Source organism: Hetaerina americana, unplaced genomic scaffold (genome assembly GCF_022747635.1).
Source record: "Hetaerina americana unplaced genomic scaffold, ioHetAmer1.1.p SCAF_5, whole genome shotgun sequence".
Lineage (NCBI taxonomy): Eukaryota > Metazoa > Arthropoda > Insecta > Odonata > Calopterygidae > Hetaerina > Hetaerina americana.
Genome location: NW_027287095.1, coordinates 30,713,261 through 30,734,238, shown reverse-complemented (window position 1 = coordinate 30,734,238; position 20,978 = coordinate 30,713,261). Strand labels below are relative to the sequence as shown.

Genomic DNA, 20,978 nt, shown 5'->3' with positions numbered 1-20,978 from the left:
CTTATCCCAAGTTTTCATTCCAGTTCCTTTTTTCTGAAATAAAGTTAAATTTTATAGAAGAAGAATTCTTGTGAATTTAATGACCCAAGCGTCTTAAATAATATTTTGAAACTTGACTTTTATTAATTTTCTGATCCGGTGAAGGCTCTCAAAGAGAAATAATCACGCTTCAATTATTGGATAACATGAACCCATGGTTACATTTTAACGGTATTTTAAATTAATGCTCGAGAATAAAGGGGTATCCCGCGTTTTTCAAGGGGAAATTTTGAGCTGCATCTCAATTTCATTGGCCTAAAAATCAAACAATATGCGATTTCTGGGACCACCAAATATTATTTAAATGCAAGTAATCGCGCAGTCATCGCTTATCAATCCTGCTGTTATGCAAAAAAAATGTCGCAGCTCTCTTAATGACCTTTTCGACGCGCAGTTTTTTTTACCAATTTTCCCCGACAAATGAAGCGCCACGCGTCACTCATTAGTCAAGGTAGAGGTGGAGAAGTGAATTAAATGTCCTGAATCCTCCTTCCTCCATGCCCCTTCCCTCCTCCCTCAAATCATTCGCAGATCTCGACTTGGATTACCTGGAGAAGCGGGAGGGTGGGGAAAACGGCGAGGGGGAGGGCGTGGAGAAGGGCGTGGCGGCCGACGAGCGGATCCCTGCCTCCCTCGTGATGCACTCGCCAGAGGAACAGAGTCCCGCCGACACGACGGACCTCGTCAAAGTCATACTGCTCGGAGCGCCGGCCGTCGGGAAGACGTCGATCATACAGGTGAAGAAAGTGGCTCGGACGTGTTTAGCTGCGGGTCCCCGCAGTTGGGGATCCCCGATGCTATCAATTTCACTCCCAATTTTGAAGACGATACCCAATCTCTATGTCGGCGGATCGCGCTATGCCGCACCGATGTCAAATGCTTAAATTACCTACTATTCAATGGCACAGCACTGTAACGCTTTTCTTGATTCATAAAATGAGATAATATGGGCAATACGAGCAATGGCACCTAATTTTGCCCCAAAGTTCAATTGCATGTACGATCGTGAATATCAGGCCAAATTGAGCCGTCTTCATTTTGATCTACCTCAGCATAACCAAGCGATATTATTAATCTGATTAATTCATAAAAGCGCGAAAAACGTTGCTTTCTTTTGTTCAACTCTCCTTTTATTTTTTTCTGCGAGAGAGGTGATTCGTTTAAAAAAAATTGATATGAATTTTTAAGGCATCTTAAGAGAATTATTTTAATTAATTTCATCAGGAGCAACCTACAATAAGTATGAAGGTGACCGGAGATCAACAAATATAGTATTTACATACGACATTTTTGTTGAATTTCATCTGAAGATATACAGCCCTGCTAATTTAAATGAAAGCTTCTGGTGTACCAACTTGATCGGTAATAACGAAATTCAACCCTGTGAGATTGGATTTTAACTCATGCTGCTTGAAAATAAAATTTAATTTTATAAAATGAAATTCGCTTATATCATGATTTTAGTAAATGTACCAAGGCAATGAAAATGAAAAGATTGCAAAAAGATTCGTTCTCAAAAGCCTAATAAGTATCAGCCTCCTGAAAAACTCTATAGTCCAAAATTAATTTATAATATTGTTGGAAAACATTCCTACGAGCTGAGCTTGTATCCAGAGGACTTCGTATATTTTATAAATAAGTTGTTATTCTTATTATTATTATAAGTGTTGCTATTATCGTTTCAGATAATCTTACTTGTTATGGAAATTTCCACAAATAGTCTACTTAATATTAATACATAGATGTAAGAATTCCGATAGGTAATATTTTGCATAAAATTGTGAGTTTTGATATCTCCCAATAATAGTCTTCATTTTTTTTAACTTTTAAATTATTAAAATACCTCAAGTGAAGTCACTTCTTTTTCCAAGGGAAATCATTCATGGCCTTTCTTTCATTCTTTGTAAAACGAAGCTTATTTCTAAAGACCTCAATAAATTCTATTTAAGATATAAGCATATACGCATCATCAATTTAAGTTAGAACACTCTGATTTAAGGTTTTCTGGTTAAAACCATATCTAATATGGTTTTTCTTATTGTTGAAAATCAATTTATAAATTTTTATTGATCTGGGACCGTGTAAATGTGAGATATTTCAATTAAATTTTTTTAGTTTATTAACATCTAAATATTTATAGTTTATTAACCTCTAAATATTTAAATTAATGATCATATTAGCAGATTCTAGTTAGCATAAGAAGATCGTACGCATACGATCAGTTATATTTGGGCAGTCACTATTCCGTCCTCGTTGTTTCCCCATTAAGAGTTCTTAGATTGCCAATCAAATATTTTATGTAAATACTATTTGCTGGAAACGATTCATGACTCCCTATAAGGCTTAGGTGAATGGAAATGCCGACCTTATTCCAATAGTAATACTACCATTTTCATCAAAGTTTACCTAATATTATTAGCGTTTCAGATGACTAATAAGTTACCTTAAGTCAATATATTCAAAGGGGAAATGAAATTGTCTCTATCAATAAGGATCTCCTAGCGTTGAGGTGAAAGCCGTCAATGAAACTTTACCACCCTTAAATACCTCTGAAGTCGTGTCAGAGGTTGTGAAGTAGAATTCATTGCCGGAATGACATGGATTCCATCGACTACTTAACGCTTATGTTATGATCACGTATGGAATGCGCGTTCCTATTGAATCGGGTGGAACTCGCTGAAAAGAATATAGGGTCATAAAACGGATTTAATTTATTTCAGAGTTTGCGCCAAAGCCCTTGGCTGCTTTAAAACCAACCGCAGTAATGGCGCAAGGGCTTGTCTGCAGTTATGCATATTAAGCAACGCATTGCAGTAATATCAAGAAAATATTATCCAAAAAGGATGAAAGTAATAAATCGATAAAATATTCACAAAGTAACGTACCGATTACCACCTTGCTCATTACAGAGTCATCGTAACAACTGCAATGAATGCAATTTTAAATCATTATATTAAACTTCATTACGATCGCATTTTTTATCTTTAGTCTCTAATCCAACGCAAATGGCTATGCATGGACGTAAAATAGAAAAGTTGATTGTGTTAGTTGTAACACAGTGGTTATTGAATGAGCATAATAAATGACAAAGATATTCTCCGGAGAAATTTGCACTCGAGTTAAGGAATTTTAATAATTCGTCAACTGCTGAATTTAGCTCACTTGCAGTTGGTTATTGTGAAAAACTTGCAATCAAAATTTTGCGAGCAATACAACTGGGGTTGCATTACATCCACTCTGTTTAGTTCTCATGCGAATTGCATTATAGTAAAATACTCTGGTTTCATTGCTAAAATGGATAAAATAAAACTAGAAGTTGTTTCTTTAAATTGCACGTGTCCCATTAAAACAGAAAATAAACCCGGTACTTAAAATGTTACTATATTTATAATTATCCTTTTGTGTATTTTATGTATTACTATTTCATTTCTCTGATATATTTCCGTGTATTAAATCGTTACTTAGTTATTTTTTAATTCGAATAAAATTTAGGTGTGCGTTTATAGTAGTTTATACTTTTTCGTCAATTTCAAAATACAAGCTTATGAATGGAACAAAATTCATTTCCATTTGTCTTGCTATTGAGCTTCCCAGTAACCAATGCACCGCCACCAAATCGGAATACATGGTTGGGATCACATTGAGACCCGTATATTTGGATTAGTAGACGGCCGCAATTCTCACCAAACTAACCCGTTCGGCTAGTATATCAGATCACCTTATTTCGTTAGATTGCCCTAAATCAAGTGTTCTCAAACCTGCCTGGTCCAACGTCACGTTTCCATCACAAATACACCATGAGACTCCCTTCATCAACCTCAATTGAAAGTTCAGCCAGTATCATATATACGCGTTGTAAACCACGATAGATCCAACCGTCAACTTCTCCGTTTCCCCAAAGGTCCAATGGATTACCATTAGAGACCCCAAATCATTGTGATAAACCATTGCATCCGATGGAATGTGGTATCGCTCCGGTAGGGCACCACTGCACGGCATGGGGTATAACCGTCAGCTACATCAGATAGCTATGAATTGTAGCAAAGCTTGTATTGGTTGTGTTCTCATAGCTACTTTAAATGCGATCGAAAAATAATTCCATTGGTTAGAAGTACAAAATTATGTTTTGAATAAAGTTTTTACTTCCCGCTTTTAATAACGGAAACATATCCGGGCGTCCAAGGGCTTCCCCCACACAGAAAAACTTGAAATAAAGCGAGCATGTCAGGAAGATTTGCGGACCGCCTTGAATAACTTTTGATTCATGCAACCAGCAGTAGGACAATTTAATGAGAAAGTAAGGGGTAGGTGTTACCTTACCCTCTTGAGACCATAGATGGAATACGTGGCAATTATTTGGGACCCATCGGAAAAGGACTTGATGAAGGAGGGAGAAAAGTTACAGAGAGGAGCCATCGTTAAGATATTTTGCGACCAAGCATGAAGGGAGAAGGTGAGACTAAGGCTATTAGAAAGAGGCATAGGGCATTCGATTTAACTTATGATGCCGAAGATATCATTAAGGTACCTTATTATACCGGCAGATTAGACCATTCGGATGAGATAAATCGATAAACTGTGGTACCAGTAGATTCATGGACTTTATTTCCTCATACTGTTCGCGTTTGCAAAAGAAACAAAGCTAAACAAGGAAATGACTTCGTCAGATAAAGCTAGCTGCGTACCAATAACCATGAACACTTATTCATTGAATACTAAAGGCTTTTCATCTAACACCCTCTACCACACTGTCTCCTGGCGCTTCGCGGAGTACGAGTGGAGACGAGTGTAGAATTCTTTTCTGGGCATTTCACGTGATCAATCCCAGGGATGGAAGAGAACCCAAAAATACGGAGACTAATCACTCATCTTCGTTAAACTCAGTCTTAAGTGTTACCCTTCATTTTCTAAGGATGAATGGGAATTACTACGCATAAACAAATAATTTCAAGCAAAAACCCCTCTTACGTAATGATATATTTAAAATTATATTTAACATATCTACCCCTCTGCCACTTATTGGAAGTGAATCAGATCTAGTTATGTAAAGATGAATCTGTTCAGGATATTTTAAATCTATACTTCGAGTGCTTCAACCGTTCTTTGTTTTTTAGAGAACACTTAAAAGACCAAGAGAAATTTCAGGTCAAACACTTTTGAAAGGTCCTTTGACATCACCTAAAATAAAACATTGAACCTCTAATTTCCAATATTGTCCCAGTAGATTGAAAAGAGAAGAGATATTTCTTCCTTGAAAGTAACCTGGTAAGAACTAAACCATTTGTTTGAAAGTTAATCAAGGATGTCATGATAAAGATCTGGTAATGACTTCAAAAAATGGTTGCTTGCAATTACGGAATAGAGGTATTTTTAAATTAATTATTGTATTAGTTCAGTAATACTTTTTTACTGTAAGAGATGGAAAACTGAGAGTGAAAGTGATGGTCTTACTAAACGTTTTGGGGTAAATATAGTATGCTTCCCTTGGAAATTACCCTAAAATATATCTCATTCATTGCTAAACGGCCGAAAAATGCAAAACATTGTCATTTCAGGAGTATTTAAAATACATAATTTTTTATGCCCCTTTGTTTTATTTTGTCTGTGGTGGAGAAAAATACAATACAAACAAACCAAAATATTGAATAAAAATATCTCTTAAGAAATTTACTCATCATTTCAACCACACTGTAGTTAGGAAAGCTCCTCTTTAGGATTGAGGCAGGATTTATGTAGACAGAAATCTTTCGGAATAGATCTCTGGAAATGGGTCTCTCATGTTTGATGTTACGTTTCTACTACTCTTTAAGTTAATACTTTAATCATTATACATTGTTTAATCTACCAGTACATAACTTTTGTCTCAAAAGCTAGTCTCCTCAAAGAACCTCATTGGAAATCTTTAAACTATATTTATTTGATGCATACGACTGCTTAAATTAAACTGCAAATTTCGAAAATATATAATAAATTTATGTTTAGGAGGTATTTTAATGTAAAAAAGCTCTATGATTAACAAAACTTGAATATTTAGAGAATTTTAGGTTAACTTATGGATGGTTCCTTTTATTTAAGACTCCTGAATTAAAATGTTTACCTGGCTGAGGATTAAGGTTGAAATTCAAGTCTCTCAATCTCAAGACTGAGCCATGAGAGTTGAATTCATCACCGCAACCTTAAACTACGTGTTGGGAGTTTCCATTTCCAGGCACGTTCAAAACAAAATTCAAATGAAAGTTAGGCCAGGAGCAAGAAGCCATTTGCCTCTCCATGCCAAAGTTCGTCATGCGAAAGGTGCAACCCGGAAGGGCATGGATTCGCTCAATTTACTCGGTAGTCACGCAGTTCTCTGAGTTGAAGTTCTAGTTACTAAGCCTAAGAATGACCTTTCACCTGAAATACAACTTTGGGGAAACCTTTGCTTAAGAATCAACGAAGTTGCCAAACTGACATGGTCCTTACGCTGAATTAACTATTACGAATATTCTGCTGTTCATTGCATAACTTTGACTTAGAGTCAAGGAAGTAAAGAAAGCGCCATATCATGGAAAATTGAGTTTTAATTTTCCACCATCGCGTTATCGCTAAAATTGGATAATATTTTGAAATAATTAAGATATTTATCAATACAATGAAATAATTACATGAGACACAATGGGAATGAGAACTTGCCGTCTAATAATCATGATACTGTATATTGAGTATCAATTTGGCCAGTGGCCATTATTTACTGCATTAATATAAATGAGTAGGTTCTAACTTTAGGTAATATAGAGTCTTTATTCATGAAAGGTTTGGCTTAACTCCCTGAGAAAATTAACTTCTTATTTCCAAATGATTATATTTTAAGTCTTACTTTTAGTAATTAGATCAGAACGATAGTTTTGAGTGTCTATATATAAAAGATATGATTTGCGTTCCAAATAAAAAATTTGCGATTTGAACCATGTTTTTAAAAGTCAAATGATTTCATTTTCGTCGCTGAAATAGTAATTGTAGCAAACAGGTAGAATAAAGCTTTTCTCTTCATTGTATTGCCCTCGCTATGAATTTTTATTTCATTTGTTGATAAAACAATTGCAGTAGAATAAAATAAATGCTACGAATCGGAAAATCGGTTTATAAAATAGAATACTCTATTAATGCGAACCTCGTATGGCCACAATTCACGGAGAGTATGGAAGAATGGAACATTACTAGCAATAACTTGTATTTGCCAAATTCTAGCGATAGTCATATTATTTATTCTCAGATTAAAATGCGTACGGCTTGGCTTTGTGGATTTACGTAGTTTAAGGAGTGTTTGAGTTAAAATGGCAAACAGATTTTAGAACATCTTGATGGGAAGTATTTCACTCATCATGGATGCAATCGGACTAGAGGCTATGGACTCACGGAAAGTAAATTATTTCTGTCATAAAAATAGAATTAATTGAATTAAATGTATCTGGAATATGATCAACAACGTTCAGCTTATTAAGGTATATCTTATCAAGCAAGTTTTGGAAGACGCTTGACTCGAATTGGAGAGATACACCCAAATAGCCACATAAATGATATAAAACTCTGCAATTTTCTGTGTACCAAAAGCTCGTGGAAAAACGGAGGTGGCTCAGAGAAAAAAAACAGATTGCATAGCCAGAATATTTGTATTCCAGTCGCCTTTCTGGCTCAGCTAGACAGTGTAATATTAAATGTAACCCTTGGACTGATTTCCGAAGTGACACATCAATTCAAGGATTGATTTGTAACCCGCTCGGTGTGAAATGGCTGTGGTCTGGTATAACGCAATGGCCTTCTTCTTCGCTCCCAGAAGGTAAAACATAATCATATTAGGAGCTGATTGGATATTAGGTGTTGATTGCAGTTGGTGAAATTGAGGCTCCCTAATACGGCTCCCAAAAATTGATTCCGGGATGACCCGACGAGGAACAATCATGATTGCTCCCGCTATCGCATTTTTATGGACTTGAGGACTGCCCTGGTTTTTATCAGAGAAAGATTGTAGTCTTTGAAAAGGACCAGCCCGATAATCCTTAAAATAACGAAATTATAAATGTAGATTGATCTGATAGGGACAATTTGAACTTTGATTTGTCACTGACAGTTACTTTTCTATTTTTTCAGCAATTCGTTTGGAACGAATTCTGCGACACCTATTACCCGACCGACCGTCGGCACACGTACTACCCCTCGGTGGTCATCAACGGTCGCCTCTACGATCTCAAGATCTCCGACCTCCCACCCGTTCCCTACTTCCCCGTCGACTCCCTCCTTGAGTGGACCGACTACCGCTCCTACGGACTCCGCACGGCCACCGCCTACGTCCTCGTGTTCGACCTCTCCAACGCCGCCGACACCTTCAGACACATCAAGTGCCTCCGGGAGCAGATGGCCGGCAGCCGGGACATGCGCAACGTCCCCGTTGTCGTCGTTGGCAACAAACACGACCGACTCCCCGGGCCCGGCGTCACCCGTTCCCACCATCCTCCCGGCTCCTTTTTCGGAGTGCCCTGTCTCGCCCAGTCCTCTGGTTTTGGCCTCCCAGGCACCTCGTCCTCCTTGCCCTCCGCCGCTAGCTCGGGCCAGCAGACCGGGAACCAGCCGGCGGGGCACCAGCACCACCACCAACCCCACCACCACCCCTCCGGTCTCAACCACGCCAACTCAATGCTGCTCCAGTCGCACGGCAACTACGGACAGCAGCAGGTACAACAGCAGCAGCAGAATGCCGTGGCGTTAGCGGAGTCTCGAGAGAGGCGAGATATCGCCAATATCGTGAAGAAGCATTGGCGGTGCGGCTACGTGGAGTGCAGCGCCAAGTACAACTGGAGGGTGGTGGCGGTGTTCAAGGAGCTGATGCAGGCGGTGGATTCGATGGAGGGTAGCAAGGGATGCGGGACTTCGGTGGGGATGGGCTCGGGGAGTGTGTCCGGGAACACGGGGGACAATATACCTCTGGTACCAGGGTCCACGAGGAGTGGTAAGGAGGGCGCGTTCCACTTGAACCGCCACCACAGGACGCCAATGGTGGTGGATAATTTACAGGATGCGCTGGACAGGAGCAAATGTGAAGTTCTGTGATATTTTGGAGACTTGGGTGATGTTTTGTGAGTGGATGCTGACTCGTTTGGGCTGAGATACTTGGTTGATCAAATATTTTTTTACTTAAAACGAATGATGCTGTATTATTTGGATTAGTGGCTCATCTAGAGAAATTTATTTTCAGTTGAATTAGGAGTGATGATCAGTGAGGAAGGAATCAACCCAATTGGTGACACATTCTTTGTACATGATTGTCATGGTTGATTAACGTTATTCTTGGCTTTATTAAATTATTTATGTACAGTTTATATACTGTGCTTTCGCTTTGTTCAAGAACAGGTTTTACTCTGCTTCAAATATATCTTTTATTAACGAAGTTTACTCCTATGTTTCCATTGTCAAATATGAAACGCATGTTTTTCGCTGCTAAATACACGCCAAGGTGGATTTCCTTCAAGCATGCTGTATTAACCTTTGAATTGGAATTTAAACTTACATCGTACATTTTTGGAAATAATTGTGCCAATTCCTTTCACCCATAATCAAAAAAATGTCATTATTTAGATGTACTGAGTGAGTTTTGTGGACAATTAACAAAGTATATTTACAAAATTAAGTGAATTGAAGCAAAGAATTTTTTTTACTTGCCAAGATAGCTATCAATACGGGAAAATTGGACGTTTTTGCAATCACATCGGTCTTATTTTTTCAATTTATGGTTGTTATATATATATATGTATTGTTATTTGAATGATTTTATTTCATGAATTCCAGGGGAATGTTTACTTAATTTCTGTTAAAAATACATGAATGGTTTCGAATGGCATTTCTTTCAACAAGAAATAAACAGCACTGATGCGCTTTCATAAACCCTTTGGCGTTGTTCTGTATTTATTTTCCTTAATGAATTCCATGTTCACAGACCAACGATTTCGCTAAATCATTTCCCCGCTATATTGGATTTTTGAATGCAATCACTGTTACATTGAATATCACATCAAATTACAGGACGCGGCAATTTTAATTAAGATTCGGCGATTTAAATATGCCTCGCGCAAAATATTCACAACTGCGTCGATAAAATTGAGAATAACAACAGTATTAGCATGAATTATCCAAAATGACGGGGGAATAAAAATATTATGAGAACTTAAGTAAGCAGTAGCCTGAAGAAAGAATGGTGTTTTCAATTGCCCGCAAATGTGTCGGATGCCTTAAGGATGTGAAGAAATTTCTGGAAACGTCCCAAAGGCGCAGGTTGGTCTCAACAGGGGCTATTAAAAATAAATTTTAACTGATTTGCTTCAGTAAATTTTTATAGTGTTATATTTTGCTCGTTTGAGACTACACGACGAAACCTCGGCGTAGGAATTGGGTCGCTGACGAGCGTAAAATTAAAATGATGCAGTAGTCACGAAAGAGATGACACAATATCAAAGAGTTATAACTATCATAAATATAAGAGCTAGAATATTAAGATTTGTGTAAGAAAAAATGGCAAAATCATAAATTTATTAATTTTTAAGCACATATGATATCTATTTTAATCGGGGATGTGACCACACTGGTCGGCACTTAACGGAGAGAGGGATGAGATAGGAATGGAAAGAGATGACAGCGGCAATTTAACGTTTACCTCAAATCTACGTAAACCTTAATTCAATTAGTTGATAGATTAATTCTATATCGCTGCCATTTTATTGTTTGAAATTCTATTATTTACTAAGAGAGAGGATTTCTAAATGTTTAACTTTAAGATATGAAGCAAAAAAGAAAAAATAGCTCTTTCTGGCAATCATAATTATCCTAAGCCTGTTGTAAATCGTCATTGAAGCCATTTTGTGACTCTATGATATGTTCTCTTCATTCACTCAGATATAGCAACCGAGCTCTCGGCGGTTTCAGCCTCCCATAGAAAATCTCGCGGTCATAGCAATAAAATCCTCTTCTGTTGTTTCAGAGCCGGATATTTCTTATTCGGGAATGCTCTTCGCTTATAACAACTTATTAGTGACTGAAAATTAGGCGTAAATTCAAGTACTAGAAATTTGGACCACAAAAGCACAATGCCTTTGTGATTCAAATGTTTTATTACGTTTTTATAAATATATTTAACGATAATCTGAAGTCTGGAAATGAATACTTATGGATGTCATACCTTACCCATCCCATTTCCGAAAAACGCCGGATATTATATTCTGATCTCATCAAAAGATACGCTCGATACACCGAAATAGTTTTTTTTATGAAAAGAAGAATTATCAAATTATGAATAGAAAAACTACGAAATTGAGGGGGAGAATGGACTGGTTCCTATTATCGAGTATGTAACACCGGTGGAAACATTGAAATTCCAAACACTCGGGTAAATGAGGGAAATGGCCTTAAAGCAAAGGAGGGTTGAACCACTCCTCTTTTCCAAAGCATTATACGAGAGTACGGAAAAGGACCCGGAAAACCAATGTTTTGGTGAAGAGACTCCCTTCAACTACAATTTTTCTTTTAAAAAACAATTCGTTACCTCCTACTAATAGATAATCAAGGCTACACTCCTAATACCCCTTTTCACATCGGACTTTAAGTTATGATGACATTTATGTATACACCACAGGATACTTTTGAACATACATCCACGTACGTCAGCTGAAAGGAGATGAAATGAAAAATGCTGGCAGTTTCCACATTTCGCCATTCATTTATAACGTGGACTTTTTTTCGCGCTTTTAACATGCCAGCCAGGTTATGAAAAACGGGACCTGGAAAATCAGCAACGTTGGGATTTTGACAAAATAGACAAAAAATCATGTATTTTTCTACATATCTCCATCTACATTTCTACGTCTCCATATTAATGCAGCGCATCTGCTCGTGAAGTAGTTTATTGAGATGCGTAAAGATCGCAAATCTCTCGGTGCTAAGTCCGGATTGAATGAAGGATTACTGATTTGCTCTCATTGGAATGTGCTGAGTGGCTATTATGTCATGCGGGGGGCACACGGTCGTGCTTCGTCATGCATTAGCACAAAACACCAAAACTCAGCAGCCCCGGTTGAAAACCGAGGGTCGGTATATTGCGTTCACGGTGGTAACCGACTCTCATTGATTCGACGCGTGGTGAATATAAACAAATGTGACTATCTGAATCACTTCATTTTTGGATGGAAGAAAGTGACTACGCAGATACGACCATGGAATTGTATTACTTGTCCGGCACACAATTTCTGGATGATTCTGGCATCAGGTTATTCTCTCTCTTGGTTTTTAAAACGCATCATTAAAAAAGTAATTACGTTCCGAACTATGAGAACCTTGAGTACATGGGAATGGGTAAGCCCATTTGAGCAATAACCTTCAAATAAATTTTATGCTTTGTTAGCGTTTGTATTAATTTTTATTAGCTCTTGAAATAACCTATATTCTACAATGAAATATCTGATCGTACTCGCGTGCGAAATTGAGGGGGCTTTTTTGCGGTACTGCACTTTTTTTGACGGTGCCTTCAACTGTAAAAACCCTTTGCCGCCTCTCCGGGAATATGCTCACTTTATATCTCCGTATCGTAAAACTGCTACTACCATTAAATTATTCTTGTTTATTTTGAGATGCGCATGACTCTATGTAACCTATCCTAGTAGCTGCTATCATAATACTGTTTTATCAATCCGCGCGAAAATCTTCATGCATCGCAGTCACTTGCTAGTCATCAATCTCCGTTCAGTAATGTGATAGCTAAGCAGCACTGTTGGTAGGCACACAGAAAAATAAATACAAACTAAAGTGTTTATCATTAAAAGTTTAGCTCTACTTAAATAAACCATTGGCCAATTTAAAAGTATCATAATTGCTTACCGTGATTTGATAAACGCATCTATCGCTAAAAACAATAATTATGCGATCAAAAAAATCATCGATTACAGGCAATAGAATTGGATAATAAAGGTTTACATATTTTCCATGAAATTTTTTAGGCTTAAATTTTTAGCGCTTGCAGTCCTTAATGAATCGTAAGAAATTACTCCCGAGTAAGTAAGCACTGAATGGTAAAACCAGGGGGAAATTATTGTGCTGAGCATCATGGTAGTGGGAAAAATGTAATCAAGTGAAAATATTCGCCGTTTGTTGTTTCTCTCTGTCAATCATCTGAATCTTAATTTTTCAGCTAGAGCTTCGAGTAATAACTTTTAACTCACGCCAATGGTTCATTTCATTACCCTTTAGAATGGTTTAAGAATCCTTCTTCTATTAAATAACAAAGAGAGAAAATGCTTAGTTAATGCTTTTTTGCAGGGGCTGCAAACTTGCACTCAATGCAAAATGTAACAAGGCAAATTCAACTTTTCGCTTTTTCATTATTGGTAATGAAACATAACAAGTAATCGTCTATTAGCGGTATAAATATGATGCAATCAAATATTACTACGCTGAATCTGCAGGAAATACTTTTTATAGCTAGGCATACTGGCAGTTTTATGGCTACTTTTTAAGTAAAATGTTGAGAGGAAAAATTGTAAGGACATAAATAAGCATTAGAACGCGTTTACCATCTACTTTTGGCTTTTAAAAATATAAATAGATATCTAGGATACCTGGTATATGCCAAGAACTTCAGTGTTCTTTAGTCTTGTAATTATGTTACTGACAATATTCTTGCGTAAATTTATAGAAAACGATTCTTAAATTGAAAGACCATGTTTAAAGTGAAAATGTAAAATCTTAAAAATTGCAAGAATACGAACCATCGCATTTTTATTCCTCCAAAAATAATTTTCAGATTACTTTGTTTTGTTTTTGAAATAACTCATAAAAATAAATACACAAAAGATGAATGAACTTATGTCACCCGTCCCAAGTGGAAATGCATTAAGTGAATTCAAGATGAAGTTGGAATAAACTCATTTATAACGCCTGGTCGAAGGAGATTTTATTATGAATAATACTACTGTCTACGCATAGTCATGTCGCAAGGGAGTTATTACATACAGCTCCAAGAATTTCAATGAATGAAAACATCTGTTACAGACAGGAAGTTGCAGGGCGTAGCGGAGACACGATGCTCAATTGTAATTGAAGTTTCGATTGTCACTTGTTGATTATGGCGTTACCATGGAGACTGTGAGTGGGGTTTTCAAGAGAGTTAGACTACGTGATATCTCCTCACATTAGAAGTACTCTACAAACGTGTTATAACTGACAAAAGATGAAATAAGTGATAAATGTCCTAAAATAAATCGGAATTTCACCGGAATCTCAAGGCATTGACGTTGCTACGAAAACAACTCACAAGAGGTAAGTTTTAAACTAAAAATCTTGCGTGTCTTGACCGTACTATTAACAAAGCCTTCATTAAATCCTAAGGTAATGAAAGATCGACCACTTAATATTTGCTGATGTTACATCATTTTATTGTTAATTTGTTTAGGATGTTTCTTCAATAACAGGATTTGCACATCCGTTAATCTATTTGACAGAGACAAGTTATCAAGTGATGGTAAGTATCTCTTAACCCATTCATTTTGCATGGTGATTTATAATTTTACAGAAAAAGTATATTTATAATTACATAATTATTTAATCCGGCAAGTCATGTGTAATATATGATTGCTTAGTACGTGTACTCATGTTTTAAATCATGCGAGAGATAAGCTTATATTGGTTGAGTAAAAAACAGAATGGAGTGTATATAATACCAATTAAATATCAGTATTATTGCTTTTAAACTTCAATAAGCAAAGTTATAATCTCCAACTTTAAACTAAATTATTTGTGAATGCACAGATTCTGAGGCTAACTAATATCCTTTGGATGCCGTATCATTCCACTGTATTAAAATACGTTATCATTCGAAATATATTTTGTCGTAAACAAGCCCGTGAAAGCTCTAATGCGATGCTTAATCCAATCCAATAATTTAACAATATTGTAGCGAATAGGCATAATTTGTTTTAACCTTACTATAAAGATTGTGCTTTCCCGTTATAAAGTTTTTAATTTATACAATTAAGTATTATGCATGCATTTCAATTTTATTGCAATCAACTCCTTCTTCAGACGGCAATTTTATTTTCCTAAATAATTTTCATAGCGTAATACAAGCAAAGGAATGTGTCGACTATATTGCAACGATAATTCTGTGTTTTGATGAATCTACCTTACATTAAGGGAGCGTATTCATTTTAAACAGAGTTAAAATGTAACAATATGTGATACAGCAAAAGGATTGTTTTCACATTTAAGTTTTCTCCGAGGTTGAGTACCTCACGTATACGAATTGGAGAGATTTGGGATCAAAAAATCCAATTTCGGACACCAGGGAAACAATTGCGCTAGTGATTTCAAGATGAGGGAAAGGGTTTGCTGATTATGATGAAATGGGTGAACTGTTAACATTCATATCGTAGCCTGAGAACGGCAATGGTCTGGCGGTAATAATATGACCTCAACTTTGAATGATCACCTTAATTTTCTCCAGTCATGAAGTTGTTTTATGCAGCGTTCGCAAAAGGAAAAACTACACCAGCGTATTAACTTTGCAGGTAAATAGCCTCAATTTTTTGTAATCCAAAATGTGTGAACAAAACAAGATTTTTTAAATCCATCAGCACATATGCCGTAGTAGGAAACAACAGTAACATGTATGTAGATAAATTAGAACGACAGATCACTGGGAAGCTTTTCGTAATGTACGCTCTGCAGTTGTATGGGTAAGTTGACTATGCATTCACACATTCTTGAGGTATTTGTGTCCAAGGATATCTCAAAGCTTGAGTGATCGATTTTCGTTGTGCTTTTCAGACATATAGTAATTCCGCAATAAACTGTTTTATCACGATTAACTGTTATTAACTCCTGTTCACCCGATTAACTCTAAGAGTGAAGGGCACGAAGGATCTCGATGTATACTCTGATTACATGGGCAGACTGGTGGGAGCACGAGCCTCCAAATTCGATAATTAACCCCATAGTGGCCAGTGTGTTCCATGAGCGGGCTTAATCACCCTGCACGAGTGCAGCGCGCTCCACTCCGAGAATTGAATCTGCCGTTCCATTCAGGGCGGATCGGAGAAATGGTACTCGGCCACCATGTTGCCGATAGGATTGTGTCACTCTGGCGATAATCTTGCAGTATGTCCGACGTTTTAATTTCCATTTTGCAACTCCCTCTCATATCCTCTGAAGTTCACACACGATTAAAATGACTTTAGGCCCTACATATACGCCCTTACATAAACGATGATACTTTGACGATCTTGGTTTTGTTTAATGTACTGAATGCACAAGGCCACACAGGTATTTCGCATTTACCTCTATAGTTTTAAACTACCCGCGGATGATATTTAACATCCCATAAGCAAAATGTCGAGGGTAAAATGACTTCAGTTGCTAGTCTCAGTCCCGTTTTTCATTTTCCACTGATGTTATATTTATGAAACTGTGAATCTGGTGACAATAACCTCAAAATATTTCCCAAGCTCAGGCAACGAAAATATTTAAAAGGTACTTTTTCAGTTGTACTACTTTAATCCTTATTTGTGTTGGTTTATAATTTCAAATTTTAAAACTAGATAATTAGAATGATACTTTATTTAAAAAGCAATGAGGATGAACTTATAGGGCCCATTAATACACTTTGGGATAAGCGATTTACGTTTTACCCTTTAAATTATAAGGCCACCGCTGAAATGGAAAGGTTTTTTTGATATTTTGATACCTGATAAATATCTATAAATGAAAGGAAAAGTAACTGTCGTGAATTAGAGCCCAACCCAAAGAAAACATCTCTAACGAAGCCCACATTTAATAAGGCTTGGATTTTAAGCGGGGCTTATGTTAGCTGGCTGGTTGACTTGCAGTCACAGACTGCTAAAATCACATTCAATATTCAATTTTAGCAAGTAGCCAATTTTAAGTTGGCTACTTAGTAGGGACAAGGCAATGTTTGATTTTATTCTCAACAAAGATATCATTATTTGTAATAGTTTCATGAGTAAGGTAATGCAACGCCAGGATTCTATCAATTTACGATGGAAAATACAACCGCGGATATTCAGCTTCCCTTTTCCTAGCATTACGAGGGTGGTCCCATAAGTACCCTACCTCACCTAGAGATGGCGGTATTTGTTAAAAACATATCACTGTATTAGAAAGTACGCAATCTATAAAGCATGTGGTTTAAGTTTGAAGACGCTACGTTGTTTAGTATTTGTTTGGCAGCCATCAATAGTGAACATTTTCAGTGAACTTGTGAAAATGGGGAAACTTGGTCATCGTTACGTGATACAATACTTATATTTGATGGCCTCAGTCCAACCAATACAAAAGCTGAACTGAATTCTACTCTTGGTGAGTCTGCTCCTTCGTTTACTTCAGTAAAATATTGGGTAGCAGAGTCTACAGATCAAATGAGGTTACGACTCCAGAAACGATGAAGATAATCCTGAAAGTGACACTAGATAATAGTTGACTAAAAGTGCGCGAGCTAGCAGACAAAGTAGGCATTTCAAAAAGTTTCGGCACATCGCATATTAACTGTAAATTTGAACATGAGAAAGCTGTGTGCAAGATGCCGAGTTTGCTCACACTTGAGCAAAACCAGTCGCGTGAAGATGTTTCAATTGAGTGTTTAGCAAAGTTTCACAGCAACAAAGTAGCATTTCTGCGCCGTTTCATAGCCATGGATGAAACCTAGGTCCATTATTTCACACCTGAGACAAAAAATTGATTCAAAAGGGAGAACCGCCTTCAAAGAAGGCGAAGCCCGTTTCATCAGCAGGCAAGGTTATAGCGAGGGTTTCTTGGGAAAAGTGTGGGATAATTTTCATTGACTATCCTAAATAAAGAAAAAATTTTCAACGGCGAGTATTGTGCGAGCGAACTTATTGCAGCGTTTGAGAAAATAAATCAAGCAAAAGTGGCCGCATTTGGCTAAGAAGAAAGTGTTCTTTCATCAAGACGATGCACCAGTTCACAAATCCGTTATTGTAATGGCCAAAATTCATGCATTAAAGTTTGAATCTACCCCATACACCCTATTTGCCATATTTAGCCCCCTCGGATTAATTTCCGTTCGCAAACTTGATAAAATAGCTCGGTAGTCAAAGACTTTCCAACCGTGAAGAAGTTATGTCGGCAATGATTGGTTTGGAGCAAGGCAGTTCTTATTATAAAAAGGGTATTGAACATCGATGGGAAAAGTTTATGGAGATGAAAGGAGATTATGTTGAAAAAAAACATTTTTTCCAACATTTTTGTTTTTTCTTTGTTGGGTTGGGCACTTCTGGGATTACCCTCGTAGTAGTGATGAGGGAAGGCGATCAACAGCTTAAGGAATTTTTTCCAAGAGATATAGGTGGATGATTTGGTGAAGATAGGCTATTCAAGAAATAGGGGAATGGTGGAAAGAATTCTGAGGTTGTCATTAGCTTACTCTTTACAACTTATACGATATTTTAACGCCCCATCTGACGAATTGCGTACTTCACTTGAAGTGCTCTTTGCATGGCATTACAAGTTGGGTTCGAGTTATCGCTAATGATTCTGCAATACCCGGTTTTCAAACCCGAGACCTCGCCAGTACATTAACCACCGCAGCATCCCTGTCCCTTCCTACTCCTTCGGCTGGAATATTAATGAAGGTTGCTGCTTAAAAATGTCATCTAGGTCCAGCAAATTTTATTCTATAGAAGCTGTGTGGGTACAAATAATATTTACTTAACTTTTAGCACTAGGAAAGAAAATTTTCTTCAAAACAGTGAACTATATAGAAATTACGTAAAATTTAATGAATAAATAAACAACTCTGGATGAATTAATTTTGCATGAAACTACCGTTTAAATTATTTCTCAAATCTTTCGAAAGATGCTTTTTGTTTGAAATCGTTGCTGTTTTTTATAAAACTAAGATAAATTTCCCTCGAAGTCTGTGAAAAGTGCGATTGAACGGTAATTTTTTTACGGAAAAGTATATATTAAACGTAATCTACCACCACAGACAGCAATGATTCAAAAATGAATTCATCTAAATGTACATAATATTCTGCAAGCTACCACATGGGTGCGTGTGCAGAGGTTTTCATGCAATACACTATTCTAATTTTTCAGAATAATTTGTTTTTTTGGTAAAGTGTTAAAAAAAAAGGAAATAGGCTCACTTCAAATACGCTTGGATGTTTGTTATCAGTTTTCTGGAGATCCCAAATTTTGCGAGCGAATTCCATATTATAGTCTATTAAATTATACTATTAGTCCATCATGATCACGTAATGTACTATCTTGATAAGTCTCTTTACTTTACTTTCTTATAATATATGGCGCTAGGTATATTTGTGAAACCAAAATCACGGATTATGAATGCATTCCGACTAATATGGGATGGTGATTCATTCCTAAACGCAAGATTCATATCCCTTTGAATAGAGATTTTATTATGCTTATACTTACTTTGAAATAAGCTCACTCAATTATGCTAGCGAATCAATAGAATGACTCAAGGCCACGTTGTGTATTGCATCACACTCGTAGATTCACATTAATCGGATGCTAGAGTAAATCTGCTATCTAAAGGGTTTACCAGCTCCGTCCTACTCACTATATTTTGGCAAAGGTTAACCTAAATGGCCGAATTTGAGTTCATAATTGACCAAAAAATTCTCTCTTACACTCCATCGAGTAGTTGATTGTATGTTTATTAAATTCTTTTAGTTATTTTCCACAGTGATATTTGCCCATCTGTGGTTTTTAGATATGTCCTGTGCTATGCGCTCTAAAATGACGAGCGTTTGGATATGAAACTTGGTCAAGCATTAGGAAACCACTGAGTGTGAAAATTTGGGTTCATGAAAATGCAAATAGATAATGGAAACAAAATTAAATTCACTGTGTAAAAATTCACCATTTGTATGAAATAAATGAGCAAGAACTATTTACTCAAATTTTAAAGATTTGTCTAACGCTATATGTTTTTGATGTTTGTTCTCACAGCCCTTTTTCATATCCGCAACTGGTTGAATTAAAATTGATATCATTTTTAAAAGCATGCGAACCCTAATTTACACAGCTATGCAGTCAATCACTTGCCAAACATATTGTGGCTTTGTGAATTTTCAAAAAGCTTCTGCATTACCATTTACATACAGTATTTATACATATATATATATACTATGCGTGAGTTTCTGTGTTTTCGTTCTGGTTTTTGTTCGCTGGTGCTATCTGCTGGTATACATTATTATTCAAGTCAGGAAGACTTTCACGCAATAAATAAATAAATATATATATAAATATAAATAAATAAAAATAAATAAATAAATGTATATATATATATATATATATTTGTTGAGAATTTGTCAATAAATGTCCATTTCATTCATTTTACCTTAAAGTTTCGATGCGTGTTAAGTAAGCATCGAAATAAGAAAATTTCATATCCATTAAAATTTTCAGGCAAAATTAATCACATTAACATTTATTGACTTAAATTCTATACAAATAGGTACCCTGAGAATCGAGCAGAAATTTGTACAAGCAAAATAAGAAAACGAAATTACTCCAACACTATGCAGGACGCTTGGTTTGTTCAGAGGTTTAATTTGGAGACTGTTTCTCTCAGCCCGTCATATCCTCGGAATACAAGCTTTAGAGACATATGACAGACCCCAGTGGTTTTTGTGAACTCAGTTCTCGGCGGGGTAGGAAGATACGCGGGACATTATTAGGGCTGCCATTTTGGTCCAACGGTGGCGGGCAATAAAACGTCGACGGTGTAAGTAATGAAGTTTTTGTATTAGAATTTATGTTGCCGGAGATTAGACATGAAGGATTTGATGATAAGATAGAAGAGGAGAGGAAATAAGGATGGCATGTGCCCGTGCTTAATAAAGTTACAACCGCTTCATGATCAG

At 36.6% G+C, this 20,978-nt stretch overlaps 1 protein-coding gene across 1 annotated transcript; it reads left to right on the top strand.

The window, feature by feature from the left end:
* Positions 1–633: 633 nt before the first annotated feature.
* Positions 634–9,904, top strand: LOC139693915 (uncharacterized). The gene is made up of 2 exons (XM_071592249.1): positions 634–776; positions 8,167–9,904. Exons 1-2 carry the CDS (start codon positions 678–680, stop codon positions 9,121–9,123), a joined length of 1,056 nt encoding a protein of 351 aa, XP_071448350.1. The 5' UTR covers positions 634–677; the 3' UTR covers positions 9,124–9,904.
* The last annotated feature ends 11,074 nt before the right edge of the window (positions 9,905–20,978 follow it).

What these genes read in the sequence shown, in the direction of transcription:
- LOC139693915 (XM_071592249.1), top strand. Translation starts at nt 678, where the DNA reads ATGCACTCGCCAGAGGAACAGAGTCCCGCCGACACGACGGACCTCGTC. An exon ending in GGAAGACGTCGATCATACAG is followed by an intron (nt 777 to 8,166) that starts GTGAAGAAAGTG and finishes CTATTTTTTCAG; the next exon opens with CAATTCGTTTGGAACGAATT.